Source organism: Salvelinus fontinalis, chromosome 13, assembly GCF_029448725.1.
Source record: "Salvelinus fontinalis isolate EN_2023a chromosome 13, ASM2944872v1, whole genome shotgun sequence".
NCBI classification, from domain to species: domain Eukaryota; kingdom Metazoa; phylum Chordata; class Actinopteri; order Salmoniformes; family Salmonidae; genus Salvelinus; species Salvelinus fontinalis.
The window spans coordinates 30,434,565-30,455,760 of NC_074677.1; the positions used below are offsets into that span (position 1 = coordinate 30,434,565).

A 21,196-nucleotide genomic window follows, 5' to 3' on the forward strand; every position below is an offset into this window, starting at 1 on the left:
AAAATGGATTACATTTATATTTTATGTCACTGGCCTACACACAATACCCCATAATGTCAGTCGAATAATGCTTTTAGATTTTTATATTATTATATTCTATTCATTATTTAAAAAATATATTTTTAATCCCTTTTTCTCCCCAATTTCATGGTATCAAATTGGTAGTTACAGTCTTGTCTCATCGCTGCAACTCGCTGCAACGGACCTGGGAGAGGCGAAGGTCGAGAGCTGTGCATCTTCCGAAAAACAACCCAACCAAGCCACACTGCTTCTTGACACAATGCCCATTTAACCCGGAAGCCAGCAGCACCAATGGGTTGGAGGAAACAACGTACACTTGGCGACCTTGTCAGCGTGCACTGCGCCTGGCTCGCCACAGGAGCCGCTAGTGTGCGATGGAACAAGGACATCCCTGTCGGCCAAACCCTCCCCTAACCCGGACGATGCTGGGCCAATTGTGCGCTGCCCCATGGGTCTCCTGGTCACGGCCGGCTGCGACAGAGCCTGGACTCAAACCCAGAATCTCTAGTGGCACAGCTAGCACTGCGATGCAGCGTCTTAGACCACCGTGCCACCCGGGAGGCCCATTGTTTTTTTAAACAAATTAATAAAAAATGAACAGCTGAAATGTTTTCAGTTAATAGGTATTTAACCCCTTTGTTATTTTAATTTTATGTGCTTAACAAGTCACATTATAAGTTGCGTGGACTCACTCTTTGTGCAATAATAGTCTTTACCATGATTTTTGAATGACTACCTAATCTCTGTACCCCACACATACAATTATATGTAGGCCCCTCAGTTGAGCACTGAATTTCAAAGACAGATTCAACCACAAAGACCAGGGAAGTTTTCCAATGCCTCGCAAAGGGCACCTATTGTTAGGTGGGTAAAAGAAAAAAAGCAGACATTGAATATCCCTTTGAGCTTGGTGAAGTTATTAATTACGCTTTGGATGGTGTATTAATACACCCATTCACATACAAGATACCGGCGTCCTTCCTAACTAAGTTGCCGGAGAGGAAGGAAACAGCTCTGGGATTTCACCATGAGGCAAATGGTGACTTTAAAACAGTTACAGAGTTTAATGGCTGTGAGGATGCATCAATAACATTGTAGTTACTCCACGATACTAACCTAAATGACAGAGTGAAAAGAAGTTAGCGTGTACAGAAATATTCCAAAACATGCATCCTGTTTGCAATAAGGCACTAAAGTAAAACTGCAAAAAATGTGGCAAAGAAAGGAACTTTATGTTCTGAATACAAAGCCTTATGTTTGGGGCAAATCCAACAAGACATCACTGAATATCACTTCATATTTTCAAGCATGGTGGTGGCTGCATCATGTTATTGGTATGCTTGTCATCAGCAAGGATTAAGATGTTTTTTTGTATAAAAAGAAACAGAAAAAAGCTAATCACAGGTAAAATCCTAGAGGAAAACCTTCTTCAGTCTGCTTTCCAACAGACACTGGAAGACAAATTCACCTTTCAGCAGGACAGTAACCTAAAACACAAATATACACTGGATTTGCTTACCAAGACGACATTGAATGTACCTGAGTGGCCTAGTTACAGTATTGACTTAAATGGGCTTGGAAATCTATGGCAAGACTTGAAAATGGCTGTCAAGCAATTATCAACTACCAACTTGACAGAGTTTGAAGAATTTTAAAAATAATAATTTGCAAATATTGTACAATCCAGGTGTGCAAAGCTCTTAGTGACTTACCCCAAAAGACTCTCGGCTGTAATCGCTGCCAAAGGTGATTCTAACATGTATTGACTCACTTATGTAAATTAGATCTTTCTGTATTTAATTTTCAATAAATGTGCAAACATTTCTAAAAACATGTTTTCAAATGTCATGATGGGGTATTGTGTATATGTGTATATATGGGTGAAGAAACACATATTTAATCCATTTTGAATCCAGGTTAAGACAACAAAATGTGGAATAAGTCAAGGGGTATGAATACTTTCTGAAGGCACTGTATGTACACTACAATGACCCTGGTTGCTAGATCTCTTTCTGTTTTAGCCAGCTCATTTGTGTTTTTTATTTATTTTATTTAACCAGGCAAGTCAGTTTTAAGAACAAATGACGGCCTACCGGCGAACAGTGGGTTAACTGCCTTGTTCAGGGGCAGAACGACAGATTTTTACCTTGTCAGCTCGGGCATTTCATTCAGCAAACATTCAGCTACTGGCTCAACGCTCTAACCACTAGGCTACCTGTGGTTGTTTTCATCTCAAAAGGCAAAGAGGTTGGCTAAAGTACAAGACTAGCAACCAGGTGAGTATAAAACATACTTTGGCCTCTGTTTCAGATCGATCAAATGAGAATCTTTATTGAGTCTCCATATATTGCCATCAATTTTCCTTCCTTTGCAAAATACTTTTTTTCTTATTTTTTTCTATCCAAATAGTAAAAAAGTAGGAAATCTAACTGTCCCACAAGGGGCCCCAAGACAGACAGCAGAGCATAGACTAAAATAATCATCAATTGAATAAATAAAACATTGAATATGGCTATTTACATGGTGTAATACTGTTTATCGTTATATAATAATGCATATGTTCATTGTGAATATACAGGTATTAACATTGTAATTGTCGCAACCAAACAATGCATTATCTCACAGAGAAAGGCCAAGGTTTGACAGTGGCTCTCGGCCAATCACAATCTTTCATTCGGCAACTTCCTGATACAAGCAATCAACCACAAGGTCCATTGTTTGGTCAACTTATTGTTGATGGGAGTCTTTGGTTGTTGTGCTGGGACGTGTGGCACCCTCTGATTGGGTATTCTGTGGCTTTCGATTGGTTCTCCTGTTCCAGACCGTAGAAAGTACATTTTAAAAGTCGTAATTCTCAAATCTTATCAAATCAAAATCAACAACAAAACAAATAAGCGAGGAGGCAGTGCAGGATGCAGACCGAGGTAAACAGAGAACCACCAGTTCACAACCATCAGTCCTTGTGAGGTGCCTGTTAGAAGTTGCCCTTATAAACAGCTCTAGGATCAGCTTTCCCTCTCCATATCCTAACCTTAACCTCTGGGGGGATGGGGGGTGACACAACACTAACTTCAGATCAGCGTCTAGGAAAGGGGCACTCCACATGCCTAATTTCCTCATCAGTTTGCATCAACTTTATGTCTGCATTGCTTTGAGACTGAAAAGAGCTATGGGTGCTACATTTTCCCCCCCGGTCTCTTTACCCAGTTGACATGTAAACCTTGTGCACTCTGGGTTCCTCGCACACACTGCCATTACTAAAACATTCACAGAGGTTGGTAATAGCACACTCAGATCGGCAAAGGGATGACAACTTGAATGACACCTCATTTTTAAGATTGCTACCATTGGAAGTGAGGGGGGAACCAACAAAGCTACTACCTTTTAACAAGGGGGGAAAAGGGGATTGTCCCCAAACAAAACCAAATAAATGAACAAATACATCCATAGCTTAAACACATGCTCGAATAAAAAAACTAAGAACAACAAAGATTTTTTTTCAGATGAACAATCAAGCAGTTTTAGATTTATGACAATCTGTTTCAAACTCAATCCCGAACGAAAAGGTGCTGATTTGGTTGAAAGGAGTTTTGGACGATTTCAGGCTTCAAGAAGTCTGGTGATTTCTGGTTGGTTGGTGTCTTCCATGAGTCTGCCCATCATAGAGATCCTATAAAATTATTCCAATTCCTAATTCAATGGAGTCCATTGAAACATAGTAACCAAAAAATGCATTCATGTGGAAGGATCCATGTAGGGTAGTGAGGGTGATTGCAGGTAAAAAACGGAATGTTGAACAGAATTTCACCTCATTGTAGGGTTAGTGGGTCTTGGGGGGGTTGGAGGGGTCCATTCTTGTCTGTCCATTACCAAGGTCATTGTTCATCTCATTCATCCCCCAGAGAGACCATAACCTATGACGTATAACCCTTAACCTGTGGGCTCCTGTCCACCCTGAGGCCTGGAACAAGCTTCAGCATGCAGAGTGAATACAAACACACGTCTCTGTGCAACTGTGTGTGTGTGTGTGTTTGTGCATATCTGTATATGCTTTAGACTGGAGATTATCATTCTGGTAAACACACATGCACGCACACTCGCGCACACACACCCTTACACCTGTGTATCGTGGGAGTACATGAGCTGTGTGTCAGGTGAATAGGGTCATGTGGATGAGCTAGCAGTAAACCTTAGGGGGGAGGTCAGCCCCCTCAGTCCCAGCCATTGTCCTTGATCATGTGGGCCAGCTCGATAATGAACTTCCCCTCCTTGTACTTCTGACTGCTCTCAAAGGCATGCTCCTGCAGAGAGAAAGAGCGAGACACACACTGGAGCATTGTTGTGAATGTGAACAGTGTGATTTTCTATCTGGGGTAATCTCCCTTTCTTGTTATTTTATACGTAATCCTAATAGAATACGTAGTGTGCGTGTTACGTAGAGTGCTTGTATGTGCATATGCATGGGTGAGAGTGTGTGTGTTTGTGTGCTTATCATCCCCCTGTTGATGGGTGTACTAGATCAGCAGCAGCACTTTTGGCCCTTTGACAGTGCTGGAGCATTAGGCCTCGTGGAGGATATTAATAACATCACACAGATGGCAACACCATAAAACACTACAAGGCCACATACCATCCAGGTCTCTCTCACTGACCTCCACACACCCACAGAGTTAGCCCACAAAGTGAAGCCAGGGACACCAGCAATGTGGAGCATTTGTTTATCATGTCTATAGATGTGTTATACACCTGCATGTCTAGAGATCTGTTTGTGGGGATTCCTATGTAATTAGCTACTTACGTATTTCCAGCCCAGCGTGGTTTTACAGTTTTCACAGTAGATATCAGCCACCGCGTGAAGCCCTGTCAACAGAACCCTCTCTTCTGCTGGTCCACACCCCACGTTCACCCTGAGACGGAGAGCAAGAGGAGTGTGAGAAATGGAGAAATGAAGAAAATAAAATGTAAAAAATAGAGAGGGTGTGATAAAGTGATAAAATGGGGGTTTGATTTGGGGAATAATAAAAAATAGGCTCAGGTACTTACACTGAGTTGAAGAGGTAAGCTCGACCTTGACTTCCTTGGAAGGACTGGATGAGAGACAAAGAGAGAGGGAGAACAGGATGAGAAAAGTCACAATCCTTTCACGGGAGTAGACATTAATGGTCTGTTGTTTTTTTCCACCTGTTTTACACAGCGATGCTAGCATCAAGGCAGACACATGGCATCACTCACGTTCCTAAAACGAAGGTATCCCATTCTCTATCCCATTAAAAACATCTCAATGATATGCTAACATGGTATTGTTTTTCCACTTATATGGTATGTACCGTACATACCTACCTATACCGTACATACCTACCTATCCACTTATATGGTATGTACCGTACATACCTACCTATACCGTACGTACCTACCTATCCACTTATATGGTATGTACCGTACATACCTACCTATACCGTACGTACCTACCTATCCACTTATATGGTATGTACCGTACATACCTACCTATACCGTACGTACCTACCTATCCACTTATATGGTATGTACCGTACATACCTACCTATACCGTACGTACCTACCTATCCACTTATATGGTATGTACCGTACATACCTACCTATACCGTACGTACCTACCTATCCACTTATATGGTATGTACCGTACATACCTACCTATACCGTACGTACCTACCTATCCACTTATATGGTATGTACCGTACATACCTACCTATACCGTACGTACCTACCTATCCACTTATATGGTATGTACCGTACATACCTACCTATACCGTACGTACCTACCTATCCACTTATATGGTATGTACCGTACATACCTACCTATACCGTACGTACCTACCTATCTACTTATATGGTATGTACCGTACATACCTACCTATACAGTACGTACCTACCTATCCACTTATATGGTATGTACCGTACATACCTACCTATACCGTACGTACCTACCTATCCACTTATATGGTATGTACCGTACATACCTACCTATACCGTATGTACCTACCTATCCACTTATATGGTATGTACAGTACATACCTACCTATACCGTACGTACCTACCTATCCACTTATATGGTATGTACCATACATACCTTTAACCTATATCAATTCAAGCTTTTAACGACAAAGTATTTTCAACAACGACAAAGGAGTTCCCAGGAGTCACAAGCCTTTTGATAGGCCGAGTCAGAGTTCTGCTCTACCATATGGCCATAGAAAAAACAGCCCTGAGGGAGAAGGCTTTACGATTGGCTGCTTTTCCCAAGCTGGTAGTGTGTGTCGCACTGTGACGTGTGTAGCTCCGTAGCCACCAGAAGCCTGGGTGGATCTGTGTGGTGTGTATGGTGGGGGGATGGATCTCTGTGGTGTAGTGTGGGGGATGGAGCTATATGGTATGGGGTGGTCCTATGTAGCTCAGTTGCTAGAGCATGGCGCTTTGCAACGGCAGGATAGTGGGTTTGATTCCCAGGCCAGGACCACCCATAAAATGTATGTACGCATGACTGTAAGTCGCTTTGGATATGACAGAGCTGATGTGGTACTGTGGTGTGTGGTGTAGTGTCATGTATGGGGTGGCGTGGAGCTGTGCTGTGTTTGGTGTGGAGCTGTGTTGTGGCTATGTTCCATGCGATCTAATATATTGTCGATAAACATGAAGCCTCTATGGTTTAACACGCACACACATGCACACATTTACTCCTACAAACTCTCCTTTCTTTTCTCACTCTCTCTGGCTTTCTCACACACAGACACACATTACACACAAAATCATCCACCCACACACACATACAATCATTGCCCTCTTTATTTTAGTCTGACATAAAAACATGCTGCTTCCATGGAAACTGTGTGTTTGCAGAGTGAACACAGTCAATCTGCTTTGATGTGCTGCTGGCTTACACTAAAAGCCCACTAGTGTGTCTAAGAAAAGATGTGTGTGTCTGTATTAGGGAGCTTTGTGGCCTGGCTTCTCCATCCACCCGGGAATATTACCCATGATGCTCTAGTCTAGAGAGTTCCAGGAGGTGACAGTAATATGATGACCTCTCTTTTATGGTTTGATCTCGCTCTCATTTCCTTCGTTATTTCTCTCTTGCAGTTGCACACAAAGCTAAATGGATTAAGGGCTTTTCCTTGATCCTGACATGTGTTAAGTAATTCAGGGCCGTTACTGTGTTAATGACCACAACAACTGGTGGAATAAAGTGAACCCGGGCCAACCTGGTGCAACACGACGAATGTCCAATGTTATCGTAAGCAAATGAGCAAATGGAAGCAATCACATTGAGACAGAATCTATTCTTGGTCAAATGCAACCACACACACACACACACACACACACAAACACACACTGAGGCCCTGCAGTAGATGCTAGGAAGTGTGCCAGCATAAGGATTTACAGCTGTTAAAATATGGGGTTTAACTACAACTGGCCTGCAGCTCCTCTGCTATGCAGCTTCATACACATGACGTAGCTGCCCTATTCACAAATGTATTTAAACTTTTTTGTGCTTGTCGAAAAAGCCTACCTTGGAGATGAGCTCGTCATGGTTGGCCAGGTGCGCTCGACAGTGGATGCAGCTGTAGGTACGGTGGCAGTTGGGCAGGTAGGCCTGGAAGGTCTTGGAGCGCGTCATGATGACAGTTGCCTGGGAGACAGCGACGGTTTCAGGGGCGACGGCGTTGCTGTTGCTGGGCGAAGTATGGGGGCGGTGCAGGAAGGGGCTGCCGGCCCAGGACGGCTCACAGGGGAAGCACCGCAACACACAGGTGAGGGCCGTGGTGGGGCGCGGGGTGGGAGGCACACACCTGGGGGGGGGGGGGGGCACACACTTTAATATGGATCCACGATGACAGATCATGTTTATCGTGAAGGTACAGCAATATTTTGTGTTGAGAATGCCAAATATTAATATTACACACATGCATAAACGCACACATGTGCACGCACACAGACAAAATGATCCAGACCTACACACACTCCACGGAGTGGGAAAATCCTTTTGAAAAACGCCAGTTCATTGACTCAATCTTTCCAACAAGTCTTACTTGAGGCTCTCTCTCATTAAAGCATGGTGGAAAGTGTTTGTGAATTATTACACAATTCAATACAATGCTCTCCATCAGGAGTGTGTAGCTAAATGTATGGAAGTGTCCAGGAGTGTGTAGCTAAATGTATGCGTGTTGTCTATAGACTACGGCAACCAAACACCCACAAAGAGGAGCTAAGGGAAGGAAAGGTGTGTAGGACAGGATGTGTATGCAGTAGTGGCGGAGCTAGTAAAATGCTACTTCTACTGGCCTCAGTGGCCTGCTACTGTTCCAGCACCAAAATGGTAAACATTGATGTACATTATCGTGTTTTTTATGTACTCGTATCTCACAACAGTTTTTCTTAGAATACTTTTCAATGTTCGCTGGTGTTGCACTTTTTAATAGCTCTGGAATGATATCCACCTGTACAATGTTAGCAGTGGCTTTGAATTCTAAAACAGGCCTAATTAAAACATAACGTCATATGTGAACCTTTCTGCATTTTGAATGTTCTATATCTTGAAAACATAATTTCTGACATTAAAAACATTTTGGGACTGTATCATCAGTGGACTAATGAAACAAATACCAAAATATAGTTTTTTAGTGGTCAACGTCAATATACCAAGCACATTGAGAAAAGGAACTGTCCGTGAAGCAAAAAGAACATGATAAGAAGAGATCTTTACCTTGCTAATTGAATGAGAGGAAAGATTTGCTGAGCTAATCAAACATATGGCAGAGTGGTTAGCCTCACACACACACACACACACACACACACACACAGGCGATTGATTAGATGCTGTGATCAGAGGGTTGTGACATCAGCACCACAAAGGCTAAAGTGGCAAAGCCAGTTCTGAAGAGATAACAGACAAGCAGAAATTGAGGAAGGGTACACTACTGCTGTACTGTACCCACTTATCACACCGTTTGTCACAACCGCGTGCTTTGACATGCAACGTGATAAAAAGGTAGTCTGCTTCATAGAAAAATAGCATTTCAACTACCCTTGACAAATAAAAACATGCCATGCTTTTTCATAGGTCTACATTTCACCTGGCCTGACTACAAGACAACAGCAAGAAGGAAGCAGACAGACTCGTAATTCAGACTCATGTAAGGTTTCCAATTTGAAACATTTTTGGGATGACTTTGGATGATTCCATCCTGTGAAGAAGGGCTACCACATTTGCCCCTCTGGCCACATAAACAATGGCCGTGCCCATATTTTGTCCTATGAGGTCCCTTTACAGGGGCGCTATAATGTTAGTGCACACTAGCCATACAGAGGGTGTCCAGAATGCCCACTCCTGTATCCCTACTCAGCAGTTTGCGCTAGGTAAGCGGCTCATGCCATGTAAGCCTGCTGTAAAGCCTGCTGACTAAGGACCTAGGGCCTGGCACAATATGTAGGGGCACCCACCACCCTCTGAGAGAAGAATGGAAGTGCTGAGCTATCTCTCTCTCTCTGGGCAAGGATCACCGCCATGGTGGCCAGTCAAAGTGACAACAGCCATGACACTAAGGCCCACTGTTACCTCTGAGCTGACACTGTGTGTGTGTCTTTGTTTGTGTGTGTGTGTGTGTACCATTCCAAATGGCCAATCAATCAGTCAAGCGCAATCTCAAATGATTAAAGGTGCTAGCTGTATCAGTCGAGCCTGTTCAAATAAACACACATCCCCTCTTGACGGAATCAAGCTTGGGATTACAAACGTTAATTTACTGTGACCACCATTGATATGAAAAAGGAACTGTGCCCATAGATACCTCCTGTCTAATCATTGCCATCCTGCCCATTCAGAAGCCCCAATCAATAACTTATAGCTTAGTCTAACCATGTCAGCCCGAGAAATGACACCCATCTCCAAACAAAAAGAGGTTGGCTGGGCTGTAGAACCCATACATTGTCAGTTTTGTCTGTGGGCAACAACTGCAGCACCTCACACAGACTGCACGTGTTTATGTGTGTGTGTGTGTGCGTACGCGTGCGTGCGTGTATGCGGTGTGGGCAGGCATCACTAGCTATTCTCTACCCTAACAAGCACAAATGACAGACTCCATCCTTAATGTCTTCCCTCTGGGCAAAACCAATGAAAACAAAAGCAAGCCTCGACACGGTTCATTAACGGAGCCTCGATAACAGCTCTACCTTCACCCCAGCAAAGCGGTTAAAAATAAACGCACATATCAAAATACAGCCTGCCAGCAAAGATAAGAGATGACAAGCTATCATGGTGAAGTCGTTTCAAATAGGCCTAAAAACCAACCCAGCAACTATTTAAATAGTCTGGAAATGACTGCCTGGCTACCAATGAGCCCCAGTCATCCAACCATCCCATGTAGAGAATTTTTATTGAAGGAACTGGATTCATCTACTATAGGCCCTATGTAGTGACATTTCACCCCCCACCGCCCTCACCCACACCGTCTGGCCTGGTAGGACACCTCCTTCTCCCAATCCACATCTAAAACCTACATTCAACACAGGACGGCGACGCCGACCAATATTCACAAGTCACTGAAGGAGACACCTCTCCATGGAGAAGGAAGTTCTCCATTGTCCTTCATGATTTCAGATCACCCAGGAACACCCCCAGCTGAGAAGGGCCCTCTCCCTCTTCATCCCCCCTTTTCAAATTGAGATTACAGACTGCAACCAAATCGCCGCCATTGAATTACAAAGGAACTAGCCTTGGTGGAGGTTGCAGCAAATGGTCCTCTGTCAATGGCAGGGCCCTTCACGTTTGCACAACAAAAGAGATGTTGGATCTGGAGGACACCAAGGAACCAGAATGCTATAGTGAGTAGAGACTGAACCTTACCAAAAACATGGTTATTATTTTGAAGGAGCGAGACTGTTGAAACAGCATCATTCATTTGAGATATAAAGATCTGACAGCTGTCGCAGCTTTCTGGCACATGTTGTCATTAGCAAACTGACGAAGAGTTTTGAGTTAAGGTTACATTTGTTAGTGTTTGTGAGGTTTTGCTCAGTCAACTAGCTAAAACAAGGCACATGTGTCGTGGGAATGGAGATGAGGCTGGCATGGCATGAGTGACGGTCATGAGAAAACAGAGGGGTCGGAAAAGAGAATGAAAGGGAGAGAGATCATCTAAAAAAGGGCAGGGAAAACGAGGACAGAGATGGAGAGAGAAACGAGGACAGAGATGGAGCGAGAAACGAGGACAGAGATGGAGCGAGAAACGAGGACAGAGATGGAGAGAGAAACGAGGACAGAGATGGAGAGAGAAACGAGGACAGAGATGGAGAGAGAAACGAGGACAGAGATGGAGAGAGAAACGAGGACAGAGATGGAGAGAAACGAGGACAGAGATGGAGAGAGAAACGAGGACAGAGATGGAGAGAGAAACGAGGACAGAGATGGAGCGAGAAACGAGGACAGAGATGGAGAGAGAAACGAGGACAGAGATGGAGAGAAACGAGGACAGAGATGGAGAGAGAAATGGTGACAAGTACAAGAGAGCAGCAGGAAGAGAAAGAGAATAAGAAAACCAGAGAGAAATAAATAAATAAAGAGAAGAGAATAAAAGACAACAATAAGTTGAGAGAGAGATAGAGACATGATAAAATATGATAAATAAATAAAAGGAGAGAGTGGGAGAACCAGGTCAGTGGCAGCAGTAGTACTGGTGTTAGGGACATTATGCTCAGATTTTTCCAGCCTCTGTGATGGCGTACAAACCTCAGTCTAGCCATACACAGCCATTCGTATGCAGACTGACTGAGAAAGCCTCCTACTCAGAAGGCCCTGGGGCGCACAACAACACTCCCACACAGCTATATCTCTGTTGCACTGCTCGACATCATGCCAAACGCTAGGATTTTGTGAATACGCTTACAATTATTTAAAAGGTTGAAATGGCATTTTTTTGACATGGTACATAGCTAAGGAAAAGATGACAAACATTGAGTGCTTGACAATATCAAGTGATGCATCTTCTATGATGTGTTCCATAGGTAGCTTCATTTGGGTGGTTTTAAAACTACCTATTAAGTGGTTGATTTATTTATTTGCCAGTTAGGTTGCTATTTCATCATAATGACCTTAAGTCAGATGACAATGAAATGTCCAAAGGAACAGAGATGTTACTGTGGGTAAAGATAGCTACCCATTCCCCCTCTGCCAACTTAGTTGAGTTGATTTAGAGTAGAGAGAAATAAAGAGAATGAAAGACTGCAGTAGGATGAGGGAAAGATAGAGACATGATAAAATTATAAATAAATAAAGGAGAGAGTGGGAGAAGCAGGTCAGTGGCAGCAGTAGTACTGGTGTCAGGTGCTTGTGAGTGTGACAGTATACAGCTACATGGCCAGACTATGCTGCTGCTGTATGTAGGCCAGCCACTCCATCACCAGACTGCACATACGGCTCCCAGTAACTCAGCACTGCTAGGCTACCTAGCGCTCATCATTCAGTAGCAGAGCACAGAGTCTGGCCAGACAGACAGGGGCTGGGCCACTGAGGGCTGGCTGGATGGCTGGCCGATGACGTCTGCGGAGGATGGATACACACACTGACATGCATGTAGGTCTACATTGGCCTGCACACATTTTGACATGCACAATACACACACACACACACACACACATTGATAGAAATACACACTACATACACATAGAAACACGCACCATGCACAAGCACACACACTCATCACATATGCTGCAGCTACTGTTTATTATCTATCCCAGGGGTAGGCTAACCCTGATCCTGGAGTGCCACAGGCACTTCCTATTTTTATTTTAACCGACCTGAAAAGACCAGGTGTGTTGAATTTAGGCAATCACTGAACTGATCAATTAGCTCAGTTGGTCAGGTGTGGTGCCTAGTTTGAACAAAATCATGTAGTACCTGGGCCCTTCCAGGAACAGGGTTCCTACTCCTGATCTATCCTGTTACCTATTCACTTTAACCCTACCTACACTACATGGCCAAAGGTATGTGGACACCTGCCCATCGAACTACTCATTCCAAAATCATGGGCATTAATATGGAGTTGGTCCCCCCTTTGCTGCTATAACAGCCTCCACTCTTCTGGGAAGGCTTTCCACTAGATGTTGGAACATTACTGCAGGGACTTGCTTCCATTCAGCCACAAGAGGATTAGGGCACTGATGTTAGGCGATTAGGCCTGGCTCACAGTCGGCGTTCCAATTCATCCCAAAGGTGTTTGATGAGGTTGAAGTCAGGGCTCTGTGCAGGCCAGTCAAGTTCTTCCATACCGATCTCAACAAACCATTTCTGTACGGACCTCGATTTGTGCACAGGGGATTTATCATGCTGAAACAGGAAAGGGCCTTCACTAAACTGATGCCACAAAGTTGGACGCACAGAATCCTAGAATGTCATTGTATGCTATAGCGTTAAAATTTCCCTTCACTGGAACTAAGGGGCCTAGCCCGAACCATGAAAAACAGCCCCAGACCATTATTCCTCCTACACCTAACTTTACAGTTGGCACTATGCATTGGAGCAGGCAGCGTTCTCCTGGCATCCGCCAAAACCAGATTTGTCCATCTGATTGCCAGATGGTGAAGCCCGATTCATCACTCTAGAGAACGCGTTTCCACTGCTCCAGTCCAATGGCGGCGAGCTTTACACCACTCCAACAGAAGCTTGCCATTGCGCTTGTGTGCGGCTGCTCGGCCATGGAAACCCATTTCACAAAGCTCCCGACGAACAGTTATTGTGCTGACGTTGCTTCCAGAGGCAGTTTGGAACTCAATAGTGAGTGTTGCAACCGAGGACAGAGGATTTTTACACTTTACGCGCTTTAGCACTCGGCAGTCCCGTTCTGTGAGCTTATGAGGCTCCTGAGTGGCGCAGCGGTCTAAGGCACTGCATCTCACTGCTAGAGGCGTCACTACAGACCCTGGTTTGATCCTGGGCTATATCACAACCAGCCGTGATTGGGAGTCCCATAGGGCGGCGCACAATTGACCCAGCATCGACCGGGTTAGCGGAGGGTTTGGCCGTCATTGTAAAATAAGAATTTGTTCTTAAATGACTTGCCTAGTTAAATAAAGGTTTAATAAAAAATTATTATAAAATACCACTTCGCGGCTGAGCTATTGTTGCTCCTAGACGTTTCCACTTCACAATAACAGGCCTTAGAGTTGACAGGGGCAGCTTTAGCAGGGCAGAAATTTTACACATTGACTTGTTGTAAAGGTGGCATCCTATGATGGTGCCACGTTGAAAGTCACTGAGCTCTTCAGTACGGGCCCTTCTACTGCTGATGTTTGTCTATGGAGATTGCATGGCTGTGTGCTCGATTTTATACAGTACCTATCTCAATTACCTTGTAGCCCTGCACATTGACTCAGTATTGGTACACTGTGTATATAGCCAAGTTATCATTAACCATTGTGTATTTATTACTTTTTATATTATTTTTCTCTCTGCATTGTTAGGAAGGGCCTGTAAGTATGCATTTCACTGTTAGTCTACACCTGTTGTTTACGGCGCATGTGACAAATAACATTTGATATGATTCCCAGTGGATATGTGGTGGTAGTCTATTATTACCATGGATTTTCATGTCAATCAGATCCTGTTCAAAACGTAGACATGGAATGTACCGCATCCTTCACAACACAGGACAAACTCCTGAATGTGTGGAGGGGGTGTAGAACTTTCTCCTAATGTCCCAGCTGGTGTGAATGACTGGCAGGAAATAGGTGTGACCAGCTGGATAGAAGGTGTAAACATCCCCGCCATGCTCTCTCCCTCCATTTATTAGCATTGGATGAATGAAAGGGCCAATGCAGACAGCTGGTCTCTGAATTGATTCACTGCCATTTGAGGACCCAGCAGTGTCCTTTGAATAGCACTCTTTTTACACACACAAGATGCTATGAAGCGGTGAAGAAGATACACACACACTAATATCATATCCAGTTGGGGTCTATTGACTTGTACAGTGTTCTGTTGCATATGTGATGCGCATTAGGGTATGTATACTATACCGTCGTTACCTCACACGACCCTACCAAGATGCAAAGTATGGAGTAAACACTGACTGAATATACAACACTGTAGGCTGTTCAGGGGAAATGGAAGTTGAATTGTAAGATTCTTGACTATGAGTATCACCAGCTTGACTGTATTATACCTGTCCTGTATGCTCTGATTTTTCTAGTCTCTGTTGTGGCGATTGAATGGCAAAGTGAGCTACCGTACTAACCTCAGTCTAGCCATACACAGCCAGTCGTATGCAGACTGACTGAGAGAAAGCCTCCTACCCAGAAGGCCCTGGGGCGCACAACGACACTCCCACACAGCTATAACTCTTTTGCACTGCTCGACATGTTGGCACTGACTTCATGCCAAACGCTAGGATTTTGTGCTTATGCTTACAATTATTTAAAAGGCTGTTTTTTGTCATAGTACTGAGTGGCTAAGAAAGAGGTGACAAACATTGAGCGCTTGACAATATCAAGTGATGCATCTGCTGTGTTCCATAGGTAGCTTCATTTGGGTGGTTTTAAAACTATCTATTAAGTGGTTGATATATTAATTTGCCAGTTAAGGTTATGACTAAATAGGAACCTAAGCAGTAGCTGTGCATAGGTAAAAATCAATGGGGAAGCCAAGCACCCTACTTGTAGAGAAACACCAATGCCATCCTCTTCTCTTTCATGTCTATCACGCTATCACAGTACACACTTTTATTTTTTGTAATCTTAGGCTACGTCGTTAAAATGCTTGCTCGCTAGCCTAACTTCCATTCATGTGCAACATTAGCTAGCTAACATTAGCCTTCTACATCTAGCTACATATTGAACTTCCATCCTCTCAGGCCAGGGGCACAACAATGTATGAATTAATGGTTGCATCAGAATCGCCATTATAATCATTGGCCAGTACGGAGAATCAAGTAAAACCACAATTACAAATCCCTATCTCCATCCATAGCTAATTTAGGAAAGGGACAATTTTAGCTAGCTAGACACCGGAGGCCAATAACGCAATTAGATGCAACAATTCAATTTTTTTCTGTTAATGACATATGCTCTCAAAGCGATTTGATAGGATAGATGCCAAATCCAAGCCGGCTTCCTTTGACACTTTTTTTTCTGCCAGGACCATTCAGTTGAGCTCGCTCAGTTTAGCTCAGTGCTGATTGGAAATACTGTTCTATTTTTTTGGTCAAGGGAGGCCAAATGCTCCCTGGCTTCGCTATGGCTGGCAAAAATGTAATATTCGTTTGGACCAGATATCAGATAGATTGCCTACACGTAAGAGAGACAGAGGGGCGCTGTTTTGCTCACTCAGATGATAATGAAATGTCCAAATGAACAGAGATGTTACAGTGGGTAAAAATAGTTACCCTTTCCCTCTCTGCCAACTTGGTCATGCTGATTTAGAGTAAATTAGATCTATGAGACTAATCAAGGGGAACCAGCTGTCATCTGTTTATGTGGCCCACCATAAAACTGTATTCACTATTTTGGTATGGTGTTGTAGGAATGGAGAAAAACGATAGAGCCCTCTCACTAGGATATCAGGTCACTGAAAATCAATAGGAAAGATTGACATCGGGTATTGTCGAACCTTTGACAAAGACTTAGATGTTACAATGTTACAACCATAGAATTAGGAATTATAATACAACCACTAAACGATGGTAATATTTTGAATAGCTGTTAAAACAACCAATTTAAGCCTGTCAATTATATTAATATGGCAGAAGTAATGAAAAATGATTTTCAACATTGGACAAAACTGTCAACAAAAACAAGTCAAAGACATTTAATTTTATAACGCATTCCTCTTTGCAACTTCCACTTCCATCGCGCGCATACAGTTTTAGGGTAGACGACAGTGAAACGGTGGTGCAGAATACGCCACTGCCAACTTTGTGTAATCTAAACCAGCTCATCCAGTGCCACTGCGGACATTCGACATCAATTCCACTCGCATCATAAACTACACCCGCAGGTTATACACCAAGCATAGTCGGTCAGAAATGTTATTGTGTAATTGTTGTAAAATAGTTATAATCCTTTCTCAGGCCCCGTTATGAACTTTTGGACAAGATGCAATCCGTTTTAAACCTACCTGTACAGTTGTGCAATAACAATAAGCATTGACTATACCTTTGGATAGAGAAAATTCAATCGTCGCCTCTTGTCCTTTGCAGATCACAACTTTGTGTTGCAAATCCTGCTCATTCCGTTAGAGGGTTTTCTTCTACGCGTTGATTTCAAGGCTCGATAAGCAGAGGATGTTAATCGGATACTAACTGTAGAGCGCACGGTTTAAATGAGCAAAGACAGTACCCCGTCTAGGGCAGACTGACAATCAAGGGAACCAATCAATGTAATATTACAGCATAGCAACATTGTGCCCATTGGCTACAGATGGTAATGTGGCTGACCAATCGTTGCGCCGTGAGCATCAAGTACCTACTTTCTTTTACACCCGCTAAATTAGGTGCTTACTGTACGTTTCGCAGTAGTGAACCACATGACTGGCGATCATAAACAGAAGGTCTTTGCACACTTTGCGCATCAGTAAGTAACGTTAGCCTACCAATTTACCAAACAACATGGTCAAATTTCAATATTGTCCATAATTACAGTCATGGTAGAAAAGCAAATAGGTCTACATACATTTACGTGTATGTTTTTAAACTTCTGCTACTCGCTGTATATTATCTATGTATAGTCACTTTACCCCTACCCACGTGTATAAATTACCTCGACTAACCTGTATCCCCGCACATTGCATTGGTACCGGCACCCCCTGTATATAGCCTCGTAATTGTTATTTTACGTGTTTATTTAGTAAATATTTTCTTAATTCTATTTCATGAACTGCATTGTTGGTTAAGGACTTGTAAGTAAGAATTTCACGGTCAGGTCTACACTTGTTATATTTGGCGCATGTGACAAATAACATTTGATTAGAGCAAACCTTGTACCTGCAGAACCATATATTAATGTTAAGCATTATAATAAAAGCTGGAAGTATGCATGACCATGTCATACATACAGCACTGAAGGACAAAATTAAGGAAAGACTAAATATACATACGAAGCATTGGAAATGACAGCGTTATTTATACTTTTGCAGGAGAAATAATTACTTTCTGTTAGGGGCCCATGTTGAGAATTCTCACACCACACTCGAGAACCTGGTTAACTGCGACATCTAGTGGGTAATGCTGACGTTAATTCGACAAAAGCCGCAGTCTTTCTAGCCATGACCAAGTTCCGTGGCAGAAATCAGCTAGAGGGGTCGGGGACAGTGACCACTTTACATGTATACTAATATTCCGTTATTATTCGGATACTCAATTATTATTTTTTTGAGTTGACAAACATACCCCGTTTACAATAACTTCAAAAATGTTGTATCCCGGTTATGAGAAACTCGATAAAATGCCCGGAATATGCAGATCTAAAGACGGGATACTGTGGCATGTAAACAAACATCTTATCCTGTTTACTGTTGTTTTTTCGGTCTGCGCAGGCTCAGTTTTGCATATCATTGTGGTTGTGTGATCTTTTCATCTGATTGTCAAACAAATCAATTAAAAAAGTAGGCTACCTGCGCAGTTCGATCCACAACAATAATAATTAGTTTACTACTGGCTACGTTCACCCCTAATTTAGACAAGTTTATGCTTATAATTTCTGACAATTGGTAGGCCAATTGTTTGTCAACCGTAGTTTGATACATGCAGCTTCTCTTATTTCATAACTTCTTGTTCCAGAAGACTAAATAAAGTAGTGCTCACTAGAATAATGTCACTAGAATACTGATCAAATGCATTAGTAATCTAGTTAAGACCGGTAAAGTTGTCTGTTTCGTTTAGGGACTGGGGAGAAAACACAATAACTCCAAAACAGATTGGTCCTGTGCGAAATGTCCAAATGTCATCAGGTTGACTGGTTTTAAGGAAATGAAAAACTGAGAACGAAAAAACGCGTTTCTGATAAGACTTCAGTGGGTCTTGGGTGCATATTTTATATATTGTAATGACCCGGCTGGGTCATTAAAGAGAAAAGAGACGGACTCCAGGTGTACAGGTCAGAACACAGGTTTATTCCTAAACTGGGCTATTGTTCAGGCCACAGCCCACGCCGCTAATGCCGAACGTACACAATTATACATGTTGAGTTAAGGTCACTCTAATAGGAACAGATCAAGGCCCGAACAGAAGAGAGAGATATGAGACACTCATCCCTCTTTATGCATTTCCAAATCCCGCGGGATTACCCATCATACCCCCCCAACCTTTCCATCTGTCCTGACATATTTAACCCCTGCTAGTAGCCATGAGAACCATAACACACCCACAAACACAGAACACAATACCGGGTCGTTACATAGCCCCCCCCTTTCTAAACCCTAGCCCCTAGGGTTACACAACAAAATCCTTAAAACGACCCGGAGGTCGCATCAGTCTCTTGGGCCTCCCCGTGACTCTCCCCGGTGAACCCCCAGAACACTCCTCTGCCCCAATGTCATTTCCAGCGCCCTCCGAAGAAGCAGCCCCCTCCCCAGGCTCAGGTTGCGCTAGAGTCCCCTCGTTAGACTGTTCCCGTGGGCTCACATCAGAGACCTCACTCCCATTCCCTACCGTTTTCCTCCCTCTGTAGGGTGCCAATCGATCCCGGTGGACCACCACCTTCCTGCTCCGTGGAGGGACCTCCACCCGGTACGTCACCTCCCCCACTCTCTCTATCACCAGACACGGCCCCACCCATGCACTGTCCAGCTTTGGGCACCGCCCCTTCTTGCGCGTGGGGTTGTGAAGCCACACACATTCTCCCGCTCCAAAGTGCCTCCCCCTAGCGCGCGAGTCGTAGTGGCGCTTTTGGCGCACCCCTGCGTTCTCGAGTTGCTCTCTTGCGAAGGTGTGAGCCGCTTCTAACCGGTTCTGCAGACGACACACATAGTCCGGGCCAGGCAAAACCCGGTCGCCACTATCAGGAGGGTGGCCAAACGTCAGTTCGGCTGGGGTGCGCAACTCACGACCTAACATTAGTAGTGCTGGGGAGCACGCAGTCGATTCTTGAACAGCCGACCTACACGCCATAAGAATAAACGGTAAGTGGGTGTCCCAATCTCTCTGGTGTTTTGAGGTAACGATGGTCAGCTGCTGTGCTAATGTTCTGTTGAATCTTTCCACCAACCCATCACTCTGGGGGTGAAGCGGAGTAGTGCGCGTCTTCTCCGCACCTAACCGTCTACACAACTCTGTGAACACCCGTGACTCGAAGTTTCTCCCCTGGTCGCTGTGAATAGACTGTGGCACCCCGAACCGACTGATTATTCCCCCCACCAACGCATCAGCTACTGTCCCCGCCTCCTGGTCTGGGAGAGCGTAAGCCTCCGGCCACTTGGTGAAGTAGTCCATAGCGGTTAGAATCCACCTGTTACCGCTGTCTGTGGTTGGAAACGGCCCTACTATGTCTACCCCCAGTCTCTCCATGGGCTCCCCTACTGGGAATTGTTGTAGGAGGGCGTGTGACTGACCTGGAGGTCCTTTTTTAGCAGCACACTCATCGCACTGCCTACAAAAGTCCTCAACATCCCTCCTGTGCCTGGCCCAATAGAAGCCTTTACGCATGCGCTTTAACGTTTTGGAGACCCCAAAATGCCCTGCGCCTACTCCCCCATGAAGCTGCTGTAACACGCTCCCCTGCAGCCTTTTGGGCACCACTACCTGCCACGTAATTTCTCCAGTCGCTGGCTTTTTCCACCCCCTCTGGAGCACTCCCTCAGCCACTCTAAGGACTGTGAATTTAGCCCACAGTCCTTTGGTGACTGGTGATAGAGGGGCTACGTCCCCCCACGGCGGTCGTCTTCTCTCTTCCACCCACCGCAGCACAGGACGCAGCTCTGCGTCCTCCTCCTGGCGACGCCTCCACTCACCAACATCCACAGCCTCAAGCTCCCGGCACTCTGTCACACTCAGCTGACTCACCGTGGCGGTGACTCCCTCCTCCCTGCACAGTTCTCTCTCTCGCTCCACCCGTTTGGCGCAGTACCCACAGCCATCCTCAGCACACGGGCGGCGGGACAAGGCGTCTGCATTGCTGTGGCGAAGGCCGGCCCTGTGCTCCACCTGGAAGTCGTAGGGTT

At 44.4% G+C, this 21,196-nt stretch overlaps 1 protein-coding gene across 1 annotated transcript; it reads right to left on the bottom strand.

Annotated features, from left to right (window-relative positions):
- Positions 1 to 1,061: 1,061 nt before the first annotated feature.
- On the bottom strand, positions 1,062 to 17,380 carry LOC129868415 (protein yippee-like 1). The gene is made up of 5 exons (XM_055942377.1): positions 17,197 to 17,380; positions 7,565 to 7,844; positions 5,065 to 5,108; positions 4,820 to 4,928; positions 1,062 to 4,322 (listed from the first exon to the last, which is right to left on the bottom strand). Exons 2-5 carry the CDS (start codon positions 7,670 to 7,672, stop codon positions 4,233 to 4,235), a joined length of 351 nt encoding a protein of 116 aa, XP_055798352.1. The 5' UTR covers positions 7,673 to 7,844; positions 17,197 to 17,380; the 3' UTR covers positions 1,062 to 4,232.
- Between the last annotated feature and the right edge of the window lie 3,816 nt (positions 17,381 to 21,196).